Genomic DNA, 22,868 nt, shown 5'->3' on the forward strand with positions numbered 1-22,868 from the left:
TTTCTAGATGGCTTTGTCCTGGCCTCCAGTATGATCACAAGGAACTTTAGAGTAATCTTTAATCAAAATTTGTTCTTTAACTCCCATATAAAACAAACTTCAAGGACTATGTTCTTTACCTGTGTAATACTGTAAAAATTAGCCATATAATTAGGCAAGTGATCCGGAATGCTGCATCACATGTACTGAGGGGAACTAAGAAAAAAGAGATAATATTTCTCCTGTTCTAGCTTTTTTCTTTTTAATTGTGGTTCCTAAAGTCTCCAAAAGTAGAATGGGAGCCAGAGCCATCAGCTATCAGGCCCCTCTTCTGTGGAACCATCTTCCTGTTTCAGTCCGGGAGGCAGACACCATTTCTACATTTAAGAGTAGACTTAATGTTCCTTTTTCATAAAGCTTATAGTTAAGGCTTGCTCAGTCTTGCCTTGGACTAGCCCCTAGTTAGGCTGACATAGGCCTCGTCTGCCAGGGGACCTACTATGATACACTGAGCCCCTTCTCTTTCTCTCTCTCACTCTTAGATTCTGAAAAATTGGTTCTTCTTCATTTGCTAACATCCATGTTCTATTACTGCATATCACCAACTCAGCTTCTCCTACAGAGCTTTTGTGCTCCCTTTAATATAAGGTTCTAACAGATCGCAGCTATGCCTGGATCGTGGGTCATGGTTGCACTGCTGCTGTGGTCATGCCGTGCCTGATGCCTACAACTGCTGCTATTGCTGTGCATCTCTCTCTCTGTCTCTCTTACTTTCTCTCTCTCTGTCTCTCTCTCTCTCTCTGTCTCACCATCTCTTTATGTAACATTTTGTTACATGAATAACATGTACATTTATTATGTTGATATGTTCTCTACACACAACATCTTTTGCATGTCTGTCTGTCCTGAAAGAGGGACAGAGGGGTATCTTTTGCTGTAAAGCCCTCTGAGGCAAATTATGACTTGTGATATTGGGCTTGTTGTCATATGAAACACATCAGTGAGCCACACTGTGTCACTGAGTGAAATGTTTCTTGATTACCATGAACAGTTACACTGTAGCTTATTTAGACTCAATCCCACATACACCATCCTGCTAAAGCACCAAATGTGGATTAATCCACTGCTGAAAATAGTCCCCAACAAATGTCACCATTCCCTCCTGTTTGTTTAATAAAAACTATTCCCTCCTGTTTGTTTAATAAAAACTACAGTGAGCAGCTGTTTGATTAAATAACTGAGCCTTTAAAAAAAACAACAACACATAAATACATAATATGTACTTATGTACGTATGTATGTCGAGGAACCAGTGGGTTAGGAGCTGAGTGCCGCAGACATAACAGGGAAGTCAGGGAGTACTGAGAGACAGAACTGTTTGGCTGCATGCTACAGAAGTCAGCTTTACCTGCTGTTCCACTATATCCTCCTACGTGGACTTTGTAGCGGGTCCGAGGTTCAGAGACAGAGAACTTGTCATATTGAGCATAGGCTGTTTCACTCTTATCTCTCAGGTCGACTCGCAGCTCATACTGACCTCCAGCTGTGATCTTATGCAGGTTGGAAAGACCTGTGTGAGAGAGGAGATGATATAGGCTATAAGATGGGCAAAGCACACAACAATGCAGTGATGGGCTTGATAAGATATGACATTATTTTACATTTAAATATGTGCCAAAAATATTTTATAAAGCTGAATAAAATGTTAAGGCTAATATCTCTACGGCTAATATCTAGCTAATGTTAAGGCTAATATCTTGCGCTCTCTCATTATGTTGAATAAAAAAAATACTGTGTTGTGCTCTGATGTTTGTTTAAATTACCCAGCCAGAATTCATCATTCATGTCACCAAAGCCAGCTGTGTAATTCTTCCAGTTCCGGAAAAATTCTAGTCTACCACTCTGTCGTCTGAGGAACACCTGAAAGTGAATGACAATAAATATTTAGATATTCCCACTGCAAACCAGTTGAATGGTTGAATGTAAAATGTGTGACATAAGAGCAGGAAGACCAACCTGTGCATTGCCTGGATTGACTACAAGAAAGCCTACGGCTCAATGCCACACACATGGATACTGGGATGTTATCATCCCATATCTGTCTTAACCACTTTTTCTAAAGTTTAAGAGAAACTAGTATATTCAAGAATTAAAAAACATTTAGATGTGAGCAACATACTGTACAGCCATCAGTATGGTTTTCGAAAAAGAGACACAACAGAAATGGCCCTTCTGCAGTTCGTTCATAAAGCCTCTACAGCTCTAGACAATAAAAAAATTATCTCGGTATATTCTTAGACTTGTCAAAAGCCTTTGACACCGTTGATCACAATACCCTTATTGGTAAACTTCAAAATATGGTTTTCATAATGTTGATCTTAAATGGTTGGTTAATTTAAAGGACAGTGAACAAAATGTATCTCTAAATAAGCAAAATTCTAATAGAGCTAATCTTCTTTGTGGGGTACCTCAGGGTTCCATCCTTGGAACTTTTGATATATATGAATGATTTACCCAGGGTCTACAATAATGTACTGACTCTTTTATTAACTGATGACACGTGTCTTATTGCTTCACATTAAAATTGGCACACTGATTTGAGAAGCAAATGAAGAGCTATCATCAATCTCTAAATGGTTTCAGATGAACAAACTCTCTCTCAATTTAAATAAATCTAATTTTATAATATTCTGTAACAAAAATAAAGACTATATAAGACAAATTATTCATAGACAATATTAGAATTACTCAGGTTCCTCATTTTAAATGTTTTGGAGTCATAGTAGATGAAAAATTAACATGGAAATACCATATTGAATTTGACTGTAAAAAGACTGTTAAGTCAATTGGAATATTGAGTAGAGTTGGCTAATCTTATTCATCTGCTCCTCTTTTCAGTAAATACAAAAAGCTATCAATTTTTAATGTGAACATATACCAGACTTGTGTGTTCATATACAAATATGTGCACCTAACTCATCAATTGCAGAGCACTTTGAAGAATTTTTTAAAATTTTCTTCAGACATTCATTCTTATTGTACAAGACGCTCAAGGGACTTCCATCTTCCATATCGGTGGACTTCCCTGAATCGATATACACTGAAATACAGAGGACCATCTCTTTGGAATAATTTACCTACATCTCTAAAATTAACATCTACATTATCACTGCTCAAAAAACATCCAAAAAAGTTTTGAATTTTTTAAAAATTATTATTTTTGTTTTTTGGACCTCATTGTAATACATCACACCTTCTATACATTCATTTCTGTATATCAGCTTTATATTACTACTAAGCCTTGACACCTTGAAGTTTGTTCATTGCTAGCTATATAGGGGAGGTAATCTTTATAAGCCTTTTTGTCTTCCAACCTCTCCTGCACAATGTTTTAACTTTTTTGTTATTTTATTGTCTTTCGTGTATATAATGTGCAAATAAACTAAACTAAACTAAATGCAAGCACAGCAGATTTTCAAAAGGTAGTGAAGAGTCTCTTTATCAGAGCTTGTTCTTATAAGACACTACTGCTGTTAGTGGAAACAAGGTCGATGAGAGCCGTGACTGTGAACCAAACGGTAAAATTTGGGCTGTAAAGCCAAAACAACTGCTGAGCCGCTAAAAGGCTCTATAAAGCTGAAAAGAACCGCAGAGTCAGTGATAATTCTCTGTGGGTCTGTCCCTAAGAATGACAGCTTCAACATTTTACATAGTTATTGGATCCATTGTTAATATACTGTAGAAATATTTATCAGTGCAGCCTCAGTATTCACACATAGAGCATATACTTTACTGACTTACAATCCATCCACCCCCATCAGTGCTCATGTCGCAGTAGACCTGCAGGGGCTGGCTCTCATCTCCACCCAGAAAGATGGTGTAAAGATCAGATGAGGTGTCGCCATTCAGCAGCAACTGGGAGCAGTCTCTGGGGTGTCTGTACAGCACACCAGCTACAAACACAAAAAGCAGATAATATGAAGGAATAATAAATAACGTCACTGACTATGCATGAAGAGCAACAATCAGCTGCACTGTGTGCAAAGTGCAGAGGGATGGCTGCAAGCACGTGACTTAACTGGGGAGACCCAGCATACATTGGGGGAGGTGTATGGTACATTCTGTAAACCATTCAATAACAAGGATAGCATTTAGATAAATGAATACAATCTCACTCTGTGTGTTTTAAGTATGAGAGGAAACTGAAGCATACCAGCCCCAGAAGCAACCAAGGACCCTCTTGATGTGAGGTGACAGTACCAACAAGGTCATTACTGCCAAAGAGATGACTAGAAAGGCGCTATACAAATGCAGGTCCATTTACCATTAACCAAAAGGATAAAATACCAAAATACCAATGGATAAATGCCATAGTCTTAAAGGCATACAATGCAGGATTTTCCAACAAAATAAAATTTAGATTCACACAAAAGTAATCTTTCTCAATCATTACTAATGACCCACTAGTATGCGGTGGTTTCTGTATCTGCAGAGAACCTGCCCTCAACCTGTATTTTCTTATTTTCCTCTTATTTTTGGTTTCGACGAGAGGTTTATGGTAGTCAACCTTTGGGTAGTGGTGTATAGCCCGCAGCCAATAGCAGCACAGGTTCAGGACTCTATAAAAACATAGCGACCAGCCTTCTCTCATCCTGTTCTGTGGATGCAAGCTGCAGGTCTGTGTGTCTGTTTAATTGAGCCACACACTCAAGTATGAGCTTCAGCTGAATTCAAAATCTGGCAATTTAGCACCTTCCTGCAGGGTTGTGCAGGGGTGTGGATGTGTTATTTTTTTGCTTTAGAATGTAACCGCAGTGAAACAATCAGAAAATGTTTTTCTCCTCTGATTTACTTTGTTCTTGTTAAGACCACTCCTCTTCATTCACTCTTTTGTTCGCTTGACCACCCCTGGTCTCTAAGTCTTGTTGAGCTGAGGAGGAGGTGCCTAGTTTGATTGTTGTGTAAGCTGCAAATCCTGCATAGTAAGCCTTTAAAGAAATGTGTAGGGGTTTTGAGGTATCTTGTAACAAAAACACAGCCCACCATGGCTGAAACCTGTTCAGTGTCTATATGAGTCCACTCACTGGTGGTAAAGACAGCAGTGATGACTCTGCTTCTCTTTGGACCAGCGATGGCCTGCAGCTTGACTGAATACTCTGTGGAGGCGCTGAGCTGAGCCATGTTATAGGAGACAGCAGTGGGACTCAAGACCACCTCCTAAAGGAGGAAACATGTTCAGACATTTCATTCCCAGACACACTAAATAGATTGAATTTACCACTGAATCTGTTGGAGTTCTGGAGTCTACTCACATGCACGGTGCCATCTGCAGACTCAAAGCTGAGGATGTATCCGGTGATGTCGGCGCGAGGTGGCTTCCAGGTCAGCATACCATTCTCTGTCTGGATGTTACTGGCTGTCAAGTCCTGAGGGGCGTCCACATCTAAAAACAATATCTTACCAGGTCAATTTTCTATCGGTTGCTCTTTCTCTCAGTTGTGTTAGCCCTTTTTGTGATTAATGGTTTATACATTTTTCATCTACATATTTCTACATGACATCACTGCAGTCATTTATCAAGCTAAACAACAGCATAGCTATAATATAATTAAACTCTATCTCACACAGGTTCTGCCCTCCACTGGACTCTATGGGTAATGCTCTCCTCCACTGGCAAGCACGCAATTACTCACTCAAAGCCGGCCGATCAGGATGTGCCTACCCCAATACTTGCAGAGCCCACAGTGCATATAGGAGTCATATGACGGCCTCAGCATCATTTAGCGGGGGTGAATTGCCCACTGATCAGCTTTCCCCATGGATGGGGTTACCGAATTACCTCATCAATGCCTTAGTGCAGATCATACAGAGGGGGTGGGGGGGTGGGGGGGGGGGGCTGAGCGAAAAACAAAAAAAAGTCCAAAAAAGTTAATAACTTACAAATTATGGCGAAAAGGTAGTTTCTTGCAACCCTAGAATTAAGATAAAAATATTAACAAATGAAAAAACACTGCTGATAAGTAGTGTTTAACTTTTGCTTTAACACTAAAAATTAAAACCCTTGGCGTGCATTGCAGCGCAAGCAGACAGATGCTCAGAGCAGCACGTGTCACTGACACCAGACTCAGAGCGCAGCAGACCGGTGGAAAATGTCACCATCAGCATATTATTTTACATCAATAAAATCTATTTTATCATTATTTTGAGTCACATTGTTGAAATAATTTAGTTGTCTGTGTTCAAGCAAGATAATAGGTCTCCATTCATTGCACGTCTGGCTTTCTATTTCCTTGATGGTGCTGCATTCAAGGTCCCCCAAAAAAACGGTAGAAAAAAAACGCTGAATATTTGAATTTTTTTTTTTCACAATCGAATCCCGTGCCATCGAACAAAGCTTCGAACCTTCAAATTTTTTGGGTCAGCCCTACAAACAACTGTGTGTGGCAACACTCAACTACTGTCTGTGCAGGACACCAGAGGGAGAGGCTTTTTTCAAAGTCTCTGTGTGTGTTCAGCTCTTGTGGCTTCTAAGGTTTGGAGTTTAGTTTGTCTTCCGTATCCCTATTTGTACTTTCAGAAATCGATGAGATTTGTGTTAAGTTACTGCTGATGAAAACTCAACATTGGTGCTTCACAGTAAGAGCTTGTACAAAACAAAATAACATATAGGCAAGTCCTGATTAGCTGGCTATATATATTTATGCAAATTTTAGTGGGCGAATGCAAGCTTGTCATTGGAAAGCACTACTCATTGAATCCACCTGTGCCAACAGCAATAGGGTTACAGTGTTGTAACCTCAGTTCCTCTTCTTTGTTATCTCACTTCTTGAGTACGCTTTTGTTGCTGTTGTTATTTCTTGCAGTTATGATATTAAATCCAGTTGAGTGTTTGGCTCCTACTTTGACCATTTTTGATTTAGTGTGATTCAGCTTTTAGGCAGGAATAATCACCAGTAGTCAACTCGGTTGTAGTGGCTGCACTTTTGGCCATGTTCCTCACAGCATAGACCTTCACAGTGTAGTGTGTTGCTGGTGTCAGAGAACTCATCTCAAACTCAACCACATTTCCTGATACACGCTCCATCACCGGAGCCACTGGAACGACACAAACAGGCCTTCAGTTAGCACATCAAGGACAAACATGCATGATAATAGGCTGGTTGTAAAAAAGGAAGCAAACCTGTTTGGACTGATGCCTCTAACAGATATGCCTCTGATTCAAATGCGGTTCACTCAGATATGATAAAAAATATCCTCTCTTCTGTCTCATTAGTTCTTCGTTGAAAGGTAGTAATGATCATCTAAAGATAATCTCAACATCATCATTCAACCAACTGTGGCAAGTAAGTGGGCTAAGTAGGCTACAGTATGTGTGTTTATTCATATATCTTTACGTATTGTTTGTGTTAGACATGCATGTGAACACACTAGATACCAGAGTCTGCACTGTAGGTGATGATGTAGCCGTCTACAGTCGCAATGGCGGGCTGCCAGAGCAGTAGAGCTTCACTGTCTGTGATGTTGACTGCAGTCAGACCACGGGGCTTATCCAGAGCTGTAACACACACACACACACACACACACACACACTGAAATATCTCCTTATGGACAGAGCTACTGTGTCAGAAGGTAGTGACAGAAGGGTACCGGTTATCGGCACATCTGGGTCATGCTGTACTGTGTTTTAGAATGTTCAGTGTGTTTCCATTAATATACTACAACGTATCCTGTTCTCCTTTTGTGTCCTAAGGCTGGTTGAAATCATATATGGTTCAATCTTCCCCAACCTTCACAGGACTGTCCCTCCCTGAACACATCTACATGTCAATAATTAGTAATTGATATAGCGCCTCCTACTGTCAACAGGAAATTACATGTTTTAGACTTTGATGTCCATCTCCTACAAAGTTGACCAGATCCACCTCAAACTTGGTCAAAAGAGCCACAAGACGTTGATGATGCTTTATTATGAAAACTGTGAGTTTTCGTTGAAGGGTGTGGCCATGCCGTGGTTGACGAATTTCAATGTTTCGCCATGATGACAAAAGGTGCTGTAACTTGATTCCATGTGGGAATATCTTTCCAAAACTTCACACATATGATGACAGTCCCACCCTGAAAACATCTACAGAGGAATTTTGAGTCTTCATCATAGCGCCACCCTCTGGCAACACAAACATTCTTTTTTCATTCTTTGATGTCCCTCTTCCAGCAGGTTGATCAGACCCACCTCAAATTTGCTGATAAAAAGTCAGAGGACCTTGATGATACTCAAAAATGAAGCTTTTGAGTTTTCATCTGTCTTGCCTTTTATTTTCCCCCGTTAAAGGGGATTTTTTGGGGAGTTTTTCCTTATCTGCTGTGAGGGTCCAAAGGACAGATGGATGTCGTTTGCTGTAAAGCCCTCTGAGGCAAATTCTGATTTGTGATATTGGGCTTTATAAATAAAACTGACTGATCGATTGATAAAACAGGAAGTTGTTTTGAAGGGGCAAGGGATGCTTGAAAACTCACGAAATGTGGCACACACATCAGAGGTCCCAAATTGTGTTGTCTGATGTGATTTTTGTCCTTTGATGTGCCAAGATGGCTCAACAGCGCCCCCTAGAAAATTTCAGCAGCCCCCGAAGCTGGTTTCGCCTGCATGTATGAACACCACACTGTTTGATAATAGTCTCACCCTAGACACATCTATAAGACAATTTTCAGTCATAGACATAGCACCACCTATGGGCAACGGGAAGTACATCTTTTCAGACACTCATCTTTTAATTTACCTGAAATTTACATGGTGTGGTCTATATTTGATGTACAAAAACATGACATATTATTGATGCATTCTCCAGCATCCTCTCATGTATAAAGGATGTGATACAAAATGTGAAATAGGTCATTCCAGTGCCGACACTTTATGAAGGATATGCCATCTCAGTCCTGCAGTGTCTGACCTTGACAGAAATTAACTGCAGCGTCAGCCGGCGTCCTGCCATCACCCCCAAGTTGCGCGAAGGTGCATCGCTGCTTGAAGCTTTAAGCTTTCTTCTTAACTCAAATGAATTGACTTTGGGAGGGACTTAACATACTCAAAAACTCATGAAACTTTGCAGACATATCAGAGGTGGAAAAATATTTGATATTTTAGGGGTTTCGTGCTTGGTTGCAAAAAAAAATGGCTCAGTAGTGCCCCCCTACAAAATTTTGAAAAGAAAAAGAAAAAGAAAAGCTATTACAGGCTTGAGTTTTCATCAAACTGTGTGACTGTGGCAAGGCATCAAACCTAGGGGTCTCGCCACAAAACAGGAAGTAGTTTATAACTCCAGCATACAAGCAATCTTCCCCAAACTTCCCAGGATTAACGACAGTCCCACCGGGAACACATCTATATGCCAATATTTAGTAATGAGTACAGCGCCACCTACTGGCAACAGGAAGTATGTTTTATGAGACACTTATCTTTTGATTTACATGACATTTACACAGTGAGGTCTACAATTAGAGTTCCGCAACATGATGTATAATTGGTATCCACTCCAGTGCCACATAGTGGAAAAAGGATATAGTACAACAACAAAAAAAATGTCATTGCAGCATCCACACTCCATGGCGGATATGCCATCTCACTTCTGCGTTTGGTGTCTGACTTCCACAGAAATGAACTGCCGCTTCAGCCGGCATCCTGACAGCACCCCCGAGTTTGGCAAAAGTGCGAGGGCCCGTACATCACTGCTTGCAGCTTTAATTATTATTTATTATTTGAATTGTTCTTAGAGATTGCTGTGTTGATTGTTGTGAGATTGTAAATTGTATCAAAAGAGTAGCTATACAACCAAATTCAGTATCACAAAACTGAAAAATCCAGGTAAACACACATGCTTAGATCTAGTCTTAGGAAAATGAAAGTGTATATGTGTGTTCCACATAAGCCTTACCTGTGGTAATGCTGTCTGATCCAGGCTCACTCTCACTTTGACCCTTGAGAGCAATGATGGTGACCTGATAGGTGACCCCTGGGGTCAGGTTGGGCAGCACCGTGTGAGACTCAGAGCCATTCACTGTCAGTGTCTTAGCATTACCTGGAAGAGGAAATAACATGATAGATAAATATAATACATTCTCCAGTACTCTCCTACATTAGGGCTTAAAAAATATTTTTTCAACTCTCCATCTAAACAAACTTAGTTTGCCATGACCATTGTGGAAGTTTATACTGAAGTTTGAAATGAAACTTATTGAACTTGAACATACTGTAAATTGAACTGGTAATGAACTGCGTGGGAGGATAAAGGTCACCATATCAACATTTTCCATCTTGGAGGAAAAAGTTACAGAGTACACTGGGAACTAGGGATGGGTACCGATACCCGGTACCATGACGGCACCGGTGCCGACGTAAACGGTAGCAACCAGACCGGAAAGCAACGCAGATTTCGGTGCTTCATTTCGGTGCCACTGAATTTTTCATTACCGCCTCCTTACTTCTATTGCCGTGCCGGTGTTATGCAGAGTTTTGGATCCCTGCCGAGAAGTGCATCCAGCTCATTGGGCAGCCGTGGATGTGCGCTACACGTGACGTCACGTCAGTATATTTCACCTGCACCTGCACACAATAACCCTTGATTGGATTGAAGTGAACCTAAAATGCCGAAGGCGAAATGGTCGAAAGTTTGGCTGCACTTCACCTCAAAAGATGCAGACTCGGCTGCCTGCAACAAGTGCTCGAAGGCGATAATGTGCAAGGGAGGTAACACCTCGAATTTGATTAAGCATCTAACGACGCATGGCATTTTTTTAAAAGCCGAGCAATGCACTGTCTTTGATAGCCTGCGAGACCCCACGCCAAGCACATCTTCTGCCGCTATTGGAGTTAGCAGCATCCCCGGAGAAGAGAGTCCCACTCCCAGCCATGCCAGTGTCGTTGACGCTACAGATGATGACAGCAGCCGTTCTTCTTCGGGTGAGTAACTTAATGTTGTTAATGTGTAATTTACGTCGAGTAAGTAACTTAATGTTGTTAAATTAATGCGCTAAATTTATGCATGTAGGGTGAACTAGCAAACACAAAATGCCTTAATAAGAAGGCACTGTTTTTGAACAAAGTTTGTATGTTTTCCATTCTTTAAGCACCGGTTCGGGCACCGTTTAAGCACTGGCACCGTTTCAAAAGTACCGGTTTGGCACCGGTATCGGATAAAACCTAAACGATACCCAACCCTACTGGGAACAGCCCAAATGTTTTACGACTGCTTTCATGCTCGCATGTTGTGTTTCACTGAGGGTCACTGTTTACAGATATGCTATATCCTTTGACCCAAATAGCTAACCATATGTAGACGCAGGGGACGATAGGGTTATTGGCAGCTGGCTGATGGAAAAGTTCTTTTTAGGAAAAGGGAGTGTGGGGGACAGCCAAGAGATATGTGCACTCAGGTCACCCTGACCGAATCAGTAGTAGGAAACCAATCCAGCAATTCCTCAAACCTAGTATAATTACGGGAGACATAATTATGGTAATAAATATAGTGCATGTCACAGAAGCTGGTGTGTTAATGAAGCAGATATATGGCCACACTGTGTGAGAGCAAGTGGAAATTCCTTCCTTCTAACATTGTGTGTGTGAATTGGGAGGTGTGCAGAGTGAATGAAGTCCTAGGGAGAACTGTTAGGCAGTGCCTCGATTTAGGTGGGATTTATTATAATAAAATTAAATGCGTTACTGGGAATCCACTACTCTAGTGTAGGAAAATTGACAGAAGTGTCGTAGAGCTGAGCACTTGCAAAAAGGACAAACTGCAAGTGTCATTTCAAATGTTGAGGGACTGCTGGCATCATTACCAATCCACTGTGAAAGAGGCTAAAGGAAAATATTTCTCAGATATGGTTATGTTAAATTGTCATAAGCCTCGTGTGTTGTTTAAAGTTATCAACTCTGCTCTGAATGCGCCACAGACTGTTGGAATTGAGGCCTCCCCTCCTGTGTGTGAAAACTTTCTTCACTTCTTTATTGATAAAGTCACTTCTGCCAGAGCACTTATTTCACCTCCTGCTCATGATCCTTCAGTGTCTGTCCCCTGTTGTGCTGTTTTTGACACGTTTGAGCCTGTGACCCTGCCCTTTGTGCAGGAGATTGTGGGTCATTTGATGCCATCAGGTTCTCCGAATGATGCGTCCCTCCCCAACTTTTTAAGGAGGTTTTCCCCATTGTTGGGCCATCTGTTCTCACAATTATTAATTGCAGTCTGTCCTCAGGAGTGGTCCCTGTAAATTTTAAACATGCAGTTGTGCAGCCTTTGATTAAAAAAAAACCTGGGCTGGATCCTACTGTTTTTGCTAATTTCAGGCCAATCTCTAAATTGCTTTTCTTTTCTAAAATCTTAGAGAAGATTGTATACTCTCAGCTCATGGACTTTTTAAATTAACAAAATATTCTCTAAATTTTCCAATCCGGTTTTAAAACATTGCATAGCACAGAATCAGCGCTTTTAAGAGTTTTTAATGACATCTTTTTAGGTACTGACTCTGGTCACTGTGTTATCCTTTTGCTTTTAGATTTGACTGCTGCATTTGACACAGTGGACCATGAAATCCTGATCGCTCGTTTGGAGCAGTGGGTGGGCATCAGCGGCACAGCACTTGATTGGTTCAGGTCCTACCTGTCACATCGGACTTTCTGTGTCAGCCTTGGTGACTCCGTGTCCCCCACTGCTCCTCTCTCATGTGGGGTCCCACAGGGCTCTGTGCTAGGCCCTCTTCTGTTCTCTATCTACTTGGTTCCATTCTCAGGAAGCATGGCATTTCTTTTCACTGTTATGTGGATGACAGTCAGATCTATATGCCCCTTAAAAAGACTGACTCCTCCTCTGTTAAGCCACTACTAAAGTGTCTAGACGACCTCAAAGCCTGGATGGCTTTAAATTTCCTAAATTTTAATGAAAAAGTGATGGTCTTTGGTGGCACCTCTGTGATCCCCTTAGTTTATCTGGGTTCCTTGGCACAGTATCTCAAGCCAACTGTATATAATCTGGGGGTAAAAGTGGACACAGACCTTAAGTTTGACAGCCAGATTAAAGCTGTGGCGAAATCTAGCTTCTTCCAGTTACGGCAGCTAGCAAAAATAAAACCAGTCCTTCAGAGAAAGCACTTTGAGACAGTAATCCATGCCTTCGTGACCACTCGGCTGAATTACTGTAATGCACTTTATATGGGGGTTAGGTGGTCCTCCATTGCTCCTCTTTAACTGGTACAGAACGCTGCTGCACGTCTTTTAACTGGCACAAGAAAGTATGAGCACATTTCACCTTTTTTAGCTTCACTCCACTGGCTGCCTGTCCATTTTAGGATTCATTTTAAAACTCTTTTATTTGCCTTAAATGGTCTTGCCCCACCCTACCTCTCTGAGCTGCTGCACCCCTACACACCCAGTCGATCTCTCAGGTCAGCTGACCAGCTGCTCCTGACAGTGCCTACAGTTAGGCCTAAGCTCAAAGGGGATCGAGCATTTGCTGTGGCAGCACCAAAACTTTGGAATGAACTGCCACTGCGCATTAGACAGGCTTCCTCACTCTCTCATTTTAAAAGTCTTCTTAAAACCCACCTCTTTTCTTTGGCTTTTGACACCATGTAGGTTGTTGTTTTTATGTGTATGCATATTTTTATCTCGTGCGGGATTGGATTGGATTGGATATACAGGGCAGGCCCAGTGGTTGAGTCATCTGTGTTAACTCTGAGAATCTGCTGTATTCAGTACTGGTGTGCTGTGAGGTAAATTTTAATATAGGAATGCAGGGCAGGCCCAGGGGTTAAGTTGCATGTGTTTACACTAAGATTCCGCTGCATTCAAATTTTAATATAGGAATACAGGGCAGGCCCAGAGGCTATATTTGCATGTGATAGCTCTGAGAATCCGCTGTATGAGTAGGGCAGGCCCAGATAAATGTAGCCAAGATTCCACTAGGGGGAATGGTAGAGTTACATGAACATTGTAGGGCTAAGCATCCGGTTTAAGATGACACAAAGAATGAAAGCCCTATAGTAATAACGAGAGAGCTCATTTTTGTTGTTGAAAAATAAATAACTAATTTAGTAAATGAAAAAATATATAATAAATAATTAGATGGATGAGCAAGTAGATAAATAATTGCATAAGAGAGAGATGGAGAATAGTAATAGAAAAATAATAGTCACCATTAGTGTTTGTACGTATGGAGCAATTCACTGCCACAAGTATTTGACGATAATCTGACACGTTGATTACTAAGGGATCAACCTGAACTGGAATAATGTGTAAATAGAAAAATTTGTCTAAGTCTTTTAATGTTTGATAATCCTTTAGGTTTGTACTGAGCTAGTGTCAAAGTCTTATGTGTGTGAACAATATATACAATACATTTTAATACATGCTCTGTGTCATATAGAACACAATTAAAACAAAAAATATATTAATAATAAGAAATAATAAAATATATGCTGGTTGCCCATTTGTGCATGAAAAATAGAGTGTGAGTGGGTCTACTTGGGGTGATAATTTCTTTTATGCTTATCTCTTTGTAAACCGTGAAGGAAAATTGACAAGAAATAAAGGTTTGTTGTAATAGGAGATAATAGGAGAATTAAATGGTTTGTTGCTCTGTATAATGAATATCATGATACATGGTGTTAGCTGTTGGGTGTGGACTCGGGTAGGTGAATTTGGGATCTTTATTTAGCCAATATTGTGGGAATAGGTGTGTCAACCTGTCTCCTGTTCATCAGCATCAATCAGCCAGGTGGGCACCATATTTTATTACAGACTGATGGCGGCCATGGTCAACGATAGCCTGTAATTTTTCACTGGGGTTTTTGGTAAGGTGGTAAAGACAAAAATACTTCCAGAATATTCTGTTGGACATGATTGACGCTGTATGTGTTGGTCCCCTGGGCAGTTTTTTTTCCTATCAAAGCGTTTTGGGTTTCAGTAATCACTGTTGACGGTTTATGCTGTGAGTTTATTCGGATTGTTTTTCTTCTTCTATGCTGAAACAGAAGGCGTCCCCAGGGTTTGGCAATGGGCCGCCACCAGCAAGGGCTCTGGCTACCCCAGCGGACTATGCTAAGACATCCACACCAGCGCCACGACAGACATTTCTAGCTCGCTCCAGTCCTTATATTCCCATCACCTCGCCAGCAACCACTGAAAGGTTTATTTCAGGAAAGGTTACTATGGAACACACAGAGGTGGCTGCTCGGAGGACGGAATGGGAAAGACAAAGCCACTTGACCACTCATGAAATGGAAGAGGAGCTACAGCAAGCTGAAGATGACCTGCTACGCGCAGCCGCAAGCTTGGAACGGTCCATACGAAATGACCAGGCCGCCTGCGGGGACATGCAGGACGAGCAAGACTACCAAGAAGACCCTGACATTGAAGACAGCACTACACGCAGCAGACTCAGGAATGGAAGCACCCTGAGGGAGCCCTAATATTATGGATACAAACGAGATGATGCCACTGGACTATTTCCTCTGAGGATTGATAGTCAGTGACAGAGTGCTTACTTTCCGTGGTCATATACGGATATGTGTACAATTGCCCAGGCTCTCCCCAGGATGGCACGTGGAGGACAGGCATTGATCACCCAGTTTGTGGAACATACAGCTGGGTTCAGCTTGGCGTTAAGGGATATAAAGGAAATCCTGTGTCACCAGCTGGACCCAGGGGTTGTATCAGCCATTCTTAACAAAGCAAATACTGGAGGAATCATGGACGATAACAAATATGATGACAAACTTTCTCCAGATACCGGTGTGAGGTATGGGCAGCCATCCGCGAAACCTATCCAACCAAACCAGAACCTAGTCGCCTCAAAGGTTATTAGTGGGACGAGGGTACCCCCATCCACAACTTCGTCCAGCTGTTCCAAAAAAAAAATGGAAAGAGCGCACACTGTCAGAATGGGATGCTAACGAAACCACCCAGGCACTTTTTATTGACAAGCTCATCCAGGCTCTGCCTACGGCTGTACAGACCGAGCTAAACAATGTTGTCAGCCTCACAGCAAAGCCCTGGACTAAGTGCCTGGCATATATTGTTCACTACACAACAACATACCTGCAGAATAGGGATCACTCTGAACGTGATGCCCCAGACCTACAGCTTAAGCTGGTGAAAACTCAACTAGGGGCACTGCAAGCTGAACTGCAAGGTAAGAAGAAAACTGACAAGCCCGCTACCATGCAGGCAGTCGTGGTTACACCCAACCAGTCTACACCTCCCGGTCCAGCACCTACACCTTCCGGACCAGTGCCTTACCCGCAGCTGGTTCCCCCACCAGGAACACCCTTCAACACCTATGGCCAGGTGGCAATATCCCCAACCCTTTTTGTGACATTTCCTGTCCCAGTTTTTGTTAAAAGAACCCAAAGCAGAAGCGTGGACATGGGGGTGGTGTCCCTAACCCTTGGAGAGCGTGGACAAAGGGTCCTCCAAACCAGCCTACTGACCCATCCGTACAAAGCTGGTGTTGGTACTGTGGTGATGCAACACATTGGATGCGCGACTGTCCTATGCTGCCACGTCTAAACAAAAAGGTTGACTCCATTCAAACAGCATCTCCATATCCGCCTCTGCTGTTTGCACACCTATGGCTCTGCCTCCTTCTCCAGCATGGGAAGAGTCCCGCTACGGGTGCCCAAAGGAGCCAGAAGAGGGGAATGTGCTCAGTGTATTCATCACAGACCCATGTAATGAGCCTACTGTCCATCTTTGCATCAAGGGAGGTCCACTTGTCTCATTTCTAGTAGACTCGGGTGTGGCTTTTTCATGTGTGGGTCGTAAGGATGGACCTAATCTCCCCTTGCCAACTACTGGCTTTTCAAGACTAAGACAAACCTTACATTTCATTGAGCCACTATGCCTGACTATCGATGACTTCACCATACATTCTCCACTTCTGTATTTGCCTGTGGCACCATGTGCCCTTTTGTGTTGCCTAAATGCTAAGATTCTCTGCAGCCGAGTAGGAATCCAGGTTTCCTTTGATCATGACAACCATTGCACCCCTCTCATTCAACAGATGTCGGCTTTGCATGTGAATGGACCTGCCACTGTCTATTGGCTGGAACTGTGACCCTGCTCATCCCGATGGATATAGTTTTCCACTGGGCACCCTTCATTGAAACAGTGGACTATCAGTATCATCTTGTTCAGGATCCTTTGCACTGCCCCTTGATGTATGACACCTAAAGCTCATAGGCGGAGTACAAGACTCTTTGGGATGACCTAATGTCTGGCACTGAACACGACTTACAAATCACTGACATTTACTGTGGACCAGAAGGTGTGGCTGCCGAGGTCATACTCCCATCCTCACTGTTTTCTTGGTTTAAACCTGACGAAACTGGGGGTTCTGCAGCCCCACATGTCTCTCTGATGGTTTCACAGACTCCCACACCTGAGGAGTTGGGCCAGGTGGTGGCTGCTGCCCGCGCAGCATCTTGGGTGTCAACTGGAAACTCACTTCTCCACATCGCTGCTGATGGGACCTACACCTGAATCTCCTTGGTAGCTTCTGTCACTACACGGGCCACCAAGGTACTTCTCGATAAGGGCCCTGCTAACCAGATGTTGGAAATTCCCTCTCCAAGTGAAGACAATGTTGCAGAGGTGGCCTCGTTATTAGCTGAGGTCCCAGAAAAACTGTGCACAAAACACCCAGCTGACATCGGTTTGATGTCCTCATCTGGAGAAGTGGTGATCCAGTTAAAACCCAATGCTGAGCTACCATTTCACAAACAGTACCCACTCTCCCAGGAACAAACTGACGGGATCAGAAAAACCATTGCTGGACTGTTGGAGGCTGGCGTGCTGGAGTGCATGACTAGCCCCTGCAACACACCCATTTACCCTGTACCCAAGATGAACTCTGACCAATGGCGTCTGGTGCACGACCTCAGAGCCATAAATGCGATAGTTGAAGCTGAGATTCCCCAAGTACCTGATCCTGCTACCTTATTGTCTGCCATTCCGCCAGGTATCAAGTTCTTCACCGTCATTGACCTGTGTTCTGCCTACTTTAATGTCCCATTACATTCATCTTCATGCTACCTGTTTGCCTTCACCTTTGAGGGTGTACAGTACTGGTACACAAGGTAAGTACAGGGCTATTCTGAGTCGACATCAAACTTTAAAAGGTTGCTAGCGACACAGCTGGCTAACCTAAATGTCCCATCTACTGTGATCCAGTATGTTGATCATCTTTTGATCCATTCCTCCTCACGGGAACAATGTCTGCAGGACTCTATTGCGGTGCTCACCTTTTTGGCAGAGTATGGGCATAAAGTCAGTAGAGACAAATTCCAATTTTGCCTCCCTATGGTCAAGTACCAGGGTATGGAGCTTTCAGGAACAACATGTCGCATTGCGTCAGATCATTTGGAGGCCATATTGAAAGCCCCTAAAGCAATGATGTCAAAACACATGCTTTCTTTTCTAGGCATGGCATGTTACAGCTGCACATGGATTGTGGACTATGCTTTAAAGACTCAACCATTGCGTGATTTGGTAAAAACTGCCTTTCATTCACAAAGCACCACCTTGCAGTGGAATGAGGAGGCTGCGCATTTCATCTCCGTGTCATCTTAGTGGTGCCATTTGGCATCAGAGAGGGTTTCTGCGAGCGGATGGTAGACCTGTAGCATATGGTGAATTGATTGCTGATTTGATGCATGCAATGACCTTGCCCTCTTCTTTGGCAGTTGTTAAATGTGCAGCAGACTCTAGCTTTGTTACTCGTGGAAATGCTGCTGCTGATTTGGCTGCAAAGACATTGAAGAGGCATGGTGGTCACTTTATTTAAAACCAACGGTTGACCACTTGTTGAGTAGATGTGCTATTGCGCTGAACAAAAAACCTTAACGGCACCCATTGGACACATCCCAATACCAGAGGGACCGTTCAAGCACCTGGTGATTGATTTCATTGACATGGTTAAACCAATCAATAGAAAACAGTACATCCTGGTTGTTATTGATAGGTTCAGTAAGTGGATCAAGGCTTGCCCAACAGCTAAAGCAGATGCCATTGCTGTAGCCAAATTTCTGACCTTAGAGGTCATTCCCAGATTTGGTATACCGGAAGAGATAAGTTCTGACAATGGCACGCACTTTGATAATGCAGTAATGAAAAGGATAACTCACGCACTAGGGATTATACATCGCTTAGGGTGTGTCTATCATCAGCAGTTTCAAGGAATGGTTGAGAGAGCAAATGGAACTCTGAAGTTAAAACTAGCAAAGATTTGTAAGGAGAAAAAAATAGACTGGTTGACTGCTTTGCCGCTAGCACTGATGAGTATGAGAATGCAAACTAACCGCATGACACATTTGTCACAGCATGAGATGCTCACGGGTCAGCCCATGCCTGTTCCATATTTACGTGGGCCTCAGCAAGGCCCCCTGCTTGACATGCTCACTAAAGATTTACACAGCTACGTGCAAAGATTAACTCGCATACATGAAGTTCTGTTTGCACAGGTTAAGGAGGCCAATGAGACCCAGGGGAAGGAGGAAGTGAAGAACCCCATACACCCAGGAGACTGGGTGTATCTACGCATGTATCTGAGAAGGTGGGACTAACCACTGAGGAGTGGTCGGCATGAAGTCATCCTGACCACACCCACAGCAGTAAAAGTGAAAGGGAAACCCCACTGGTACCACATCACTCACTGCTGCAGAACTGTAGAACCTGAAGGTCAGGGGTCTCCACAAAAGAGCAAAGTGCAAAACATGATGACGTCACTTGGACAGTTGATTACCAGAGCACAGACAAGAGCAGAGGAAGACAAACAGAAAGACAGCTGAAACATGAGGCGCCACAGCAAAGGCATGGTGCTGTTAGGCGTAGTGGGAGTGGCATTCATCATGAGCCTGGTGTATACATTCATCATGGGCCTGGCGTACAAGAAAGACCTGCCGCACTATCCCTGAAACGACACCAACAACACCGGTGGTGCCCTGACAACTCCTGTACAGGTGCAAACCAAGCCGACGGCTATTCCTTCCGCTAGCGACTCCACGCCCACCGACGATTATGAACACTATTAGTGCTGTGCGATATTACGATATATATCGTAGTGCGATATAAAAATGTCTACTGTACAATATAACTCTCTATTGTTTTTATCGTTTTTTTTTTTATTAAAATGACACATTGTTACACATTGTATGAACAATGAATGAAGGCTAATGTAACTGCAGCAACGCTACTACTTTGCAGTAGCATTTTTACGTCACCCGCAAAGACTCGTTTACAGCAGTGCTAGGGGAGCATGCATGGATGTAAACACCAACATGGCAGAGGCGGAGAGCTTGGCGGAGAGTGTGGCGGAGAACACGGTGGAAACAGAACCCAGAGAGGAATTAGTGCCGAAAAGAGGGAACCGGAATTCCATAGTTTGGTTTTGGTTTGGATTTAAAAAGTCAGACACCGACCAGACAACGGTAATTTGCAAAACATGCCGCCAACAAGTCGTTGCTAGCGACTCGAACACATCTAATCTTTTCTACCACTTAAAGACACGACATGAAGAACAGTACAGAGACAGCGTGAAGATGCGACAAACTACTAACATTACCTCAAAACCACAAAGTGATGAAAAGAAGAAAACACACCAAACGAGCCTGAAAGAATCGTTGACCAAAGGCATCCCCTATGACAAGCAGTCCCGCAGACACCGCAAAATTACAGATGCCATTTCTAAATTCATATGTCAGGACATGGCCCCGGTATATACTGTCGAAAAGAAGGGCTTCAGGGCACTGGTCAAAACCCTTGACCCCAGATACAACATGCCTGATCGAAAACACTTCAGTTATGTCCAGCTGCCCCGCATGTATGAAGAATGCCGTGCGAAGGTGAAAGAGGAACTTCAACATGTGGAATATTATGCATTGACGACTGATCTGTGGACGAGCAGAGTCACACAGCCATATATGAGCCTAACAGTTCATTTTATCAACAATGACTGGATACTAAGTAGCCGATGCCTACAGACAAGCTACTTCCCTGAAGACCACACGGGAGTGATGATAGCCACAACCCTAAGAGAAGCACTTCAATCCTGGGAGCTGCGTGAAGATATGCTCATCTGCGTGACCACAGATAATGCAACTAATAACATCAGTGCATTGCAACTGAACGAGTTGAACAGGCTACAGTGCTTTGGGCACTGTCTACAGCTGGCCATAGGTGAGTGGAGCACAACATTAACAATGAATATTACATATATATTTTAATATAGGCCTACATATATGCTTTAAAATGCCTGTGTAATTATCTGCTATAGTGTCGACTGTTGAAACATGTTTTAATATATTTTTATTATAATATACATTTATCTATACCAAGGTTATTATAGTTCACTAAAACTAAACTAAAAAGTACAACTGGATGTGAAAAAACATTTCAGTTAACTGAAATAAAAATCAAAATATACAGAAAATTTATTTAGTTTTAGTCTTTGTCAATTTGGTCAAATGTGTCAACACAACAAGTCTGAGGAGGCACTGGTGCATGTGTTTATTGAGACTGAGATGGGTCTAATTGACTGTGAGTCACATGTTGCCTTCACAAAGTGTTGTGTTTGTGTTGAAAAATACTAAACTATAATAACTCTGATCTATACATTTAAATATCAAATGCCTACATTGTAATTACCTGCTGCTGTCCAAACATGTTTTAATGTAAACAATTTACACTTATACAAATGGGGCTCACGGCAGCAGACGATCAGCAGGTTCATCGAGCAGGAGAAAGCTCTTGCACAGGTATTTTTTATATATCGTGCTAGGCATGCATAATATGTGCTCTGTGATGCAGCTTATGATTTTCTGTTAAGCACTTGTGTTGCCTCTGTGTGTGAAATGCACTATATAAATAATATCTGAATTAATTTGCCAGGTCCTCCATGAAGACAAGAAGGTCAGGCATCTGATCCTGACCTGGCAAGACATGGACAAGGCATTGAGCCCTCTAATGGAATTTACAGATGCCTTGTCTGGGGAGAAGTATGTTAGTGTGTCATATGTTAAACCTGTACTGACCTGTACCTATATATATATATGTATATATACGTATATATACATATATATATATATATATATATCTACACACACACACACACACACACACACATATTGGCATGATTTTCAGATGATGACTTTTGCCTTGTTCAACTCCATGATCTGATCATNTTATTGGCAACAACAGAATCACTTTTTTTCTCTTTCTCTCCCCCTCACTCACACACACACACACACACACACACACACACACACATATTGGCATGATTTTCAGATGATGACTTTTGCCTTGTTCAGTTCCTTTAACTTGTCACAAGGGGGAAGCAGTAGTCTATCACTGGAGAGAAGAGTTTGCTCTGCAGATGATCAGATCATGGAGTTTTAAACTAACTAACTGATAGGTCAGTGATGATAAAACACTGAGATTGAGAATGTCCACACTGGCTATGAAGTCATTCATAACCTGCTAATTTCAGCCTATGTTATCAGGTTATTGGAAGAAGAGTTGGAAGAAGACATTGAGGGCAAAACTACTAGAGCTCTACATCTTCATGTTGTAAAAGCTTACTTTCTTCACTTTTTTTCCAGTTTAGTTCAGCTGTGGGGCATTTTTTAAATCAAATAACAGTGCTGCAAAAAGTGTCCGGATCTTCCCAGTTTCAGTAGTGGATGAGTGTTATTGACACAAAAATACACTGACCTCCATGAGCAGGCATGTAAGTGACCCTGTAGTTGTCCACTCGAGCTCTTGGAACTACCCAGTGAACGGTGGCGGATGTGTCCATGACATCAGAGAAGCGGATGCCCTTAGGTGAGCCAAGGTCTGGCACAAACAAA

The 22,868-nt window shown here is 42.4% G+C and overlaps 1 protein-coding gene across 4 annotated transcripts in view; it reads right to left on the reverse strand.

The window, feature by feature from the left end:
• The window catches only part of tncb (tenascin Cb), a 366,665-nt gene that overhangs the window by 23,506 nt on the left and 320,291 nt on the right, over positions 1 to 22,868 (reverse strand). For 3 of the 4 annotated variants that reach the window (XM_050050298.1, XM_050050299.1, XM_050050300.1), the window contains 9 exons: positions 22,732 to 22,854; positions 9,908 to 10,051; positions 7,414 to 7,533; positions 6,930 to 7,073; positions 5,291 to 5,421; positions 5,063 to 5,195; positions 3,780 to 3,931; positions 1,802 to 1,898; positions 1,387 to 1,548 (listed from right to left, as the gene is read on the reverse strand). In XM_050050298.1, coding sequence (XP_049906255.1) covers positions 1,387 to 1,548; positions 1,802 to 1,898; positions 3,780 to 3,931; positions 5,063 to 5,195; positions 5,291 to 5,421; positions 6,930 to 7,073; positions 7,414 to 7,533; positions 9,908 to 10,051; positions 22,732 to 22,854 — 1,206 coding nt within the window. The remainder of the gene's footprint in view (positions 1 to 1,386; positions 1,549 to 1,801; positions 1,899 to 3,779; positions 3,932 to 5,062; positions 5,196 to 5,290; positions 5,422 to 6,929; positions 7,074 to 7,413; positions 7,534 to 9,907; positions 10,052 to 22,731; positions 22,855 to 22,868) is intronic. The other variant, XM_050050301.1, reaches the window with a different exon arrangement.

The sequence above is a fragment of the Epinephelus moara genome, chromosome 8, assembly GCF_006386435.1.
Source record: "Epinephelus moara isolate mb chromosome 8, YSFRI_EMoa_1.0, whole genome shotgun sequence".
In the NCBI taxonomy this organism is placed as follows: Eukaryota; Metazoa; Chordata; class Actinopteri; order Perciformes; family Serranidae; genus Epinephelus; species Epinephelus moara.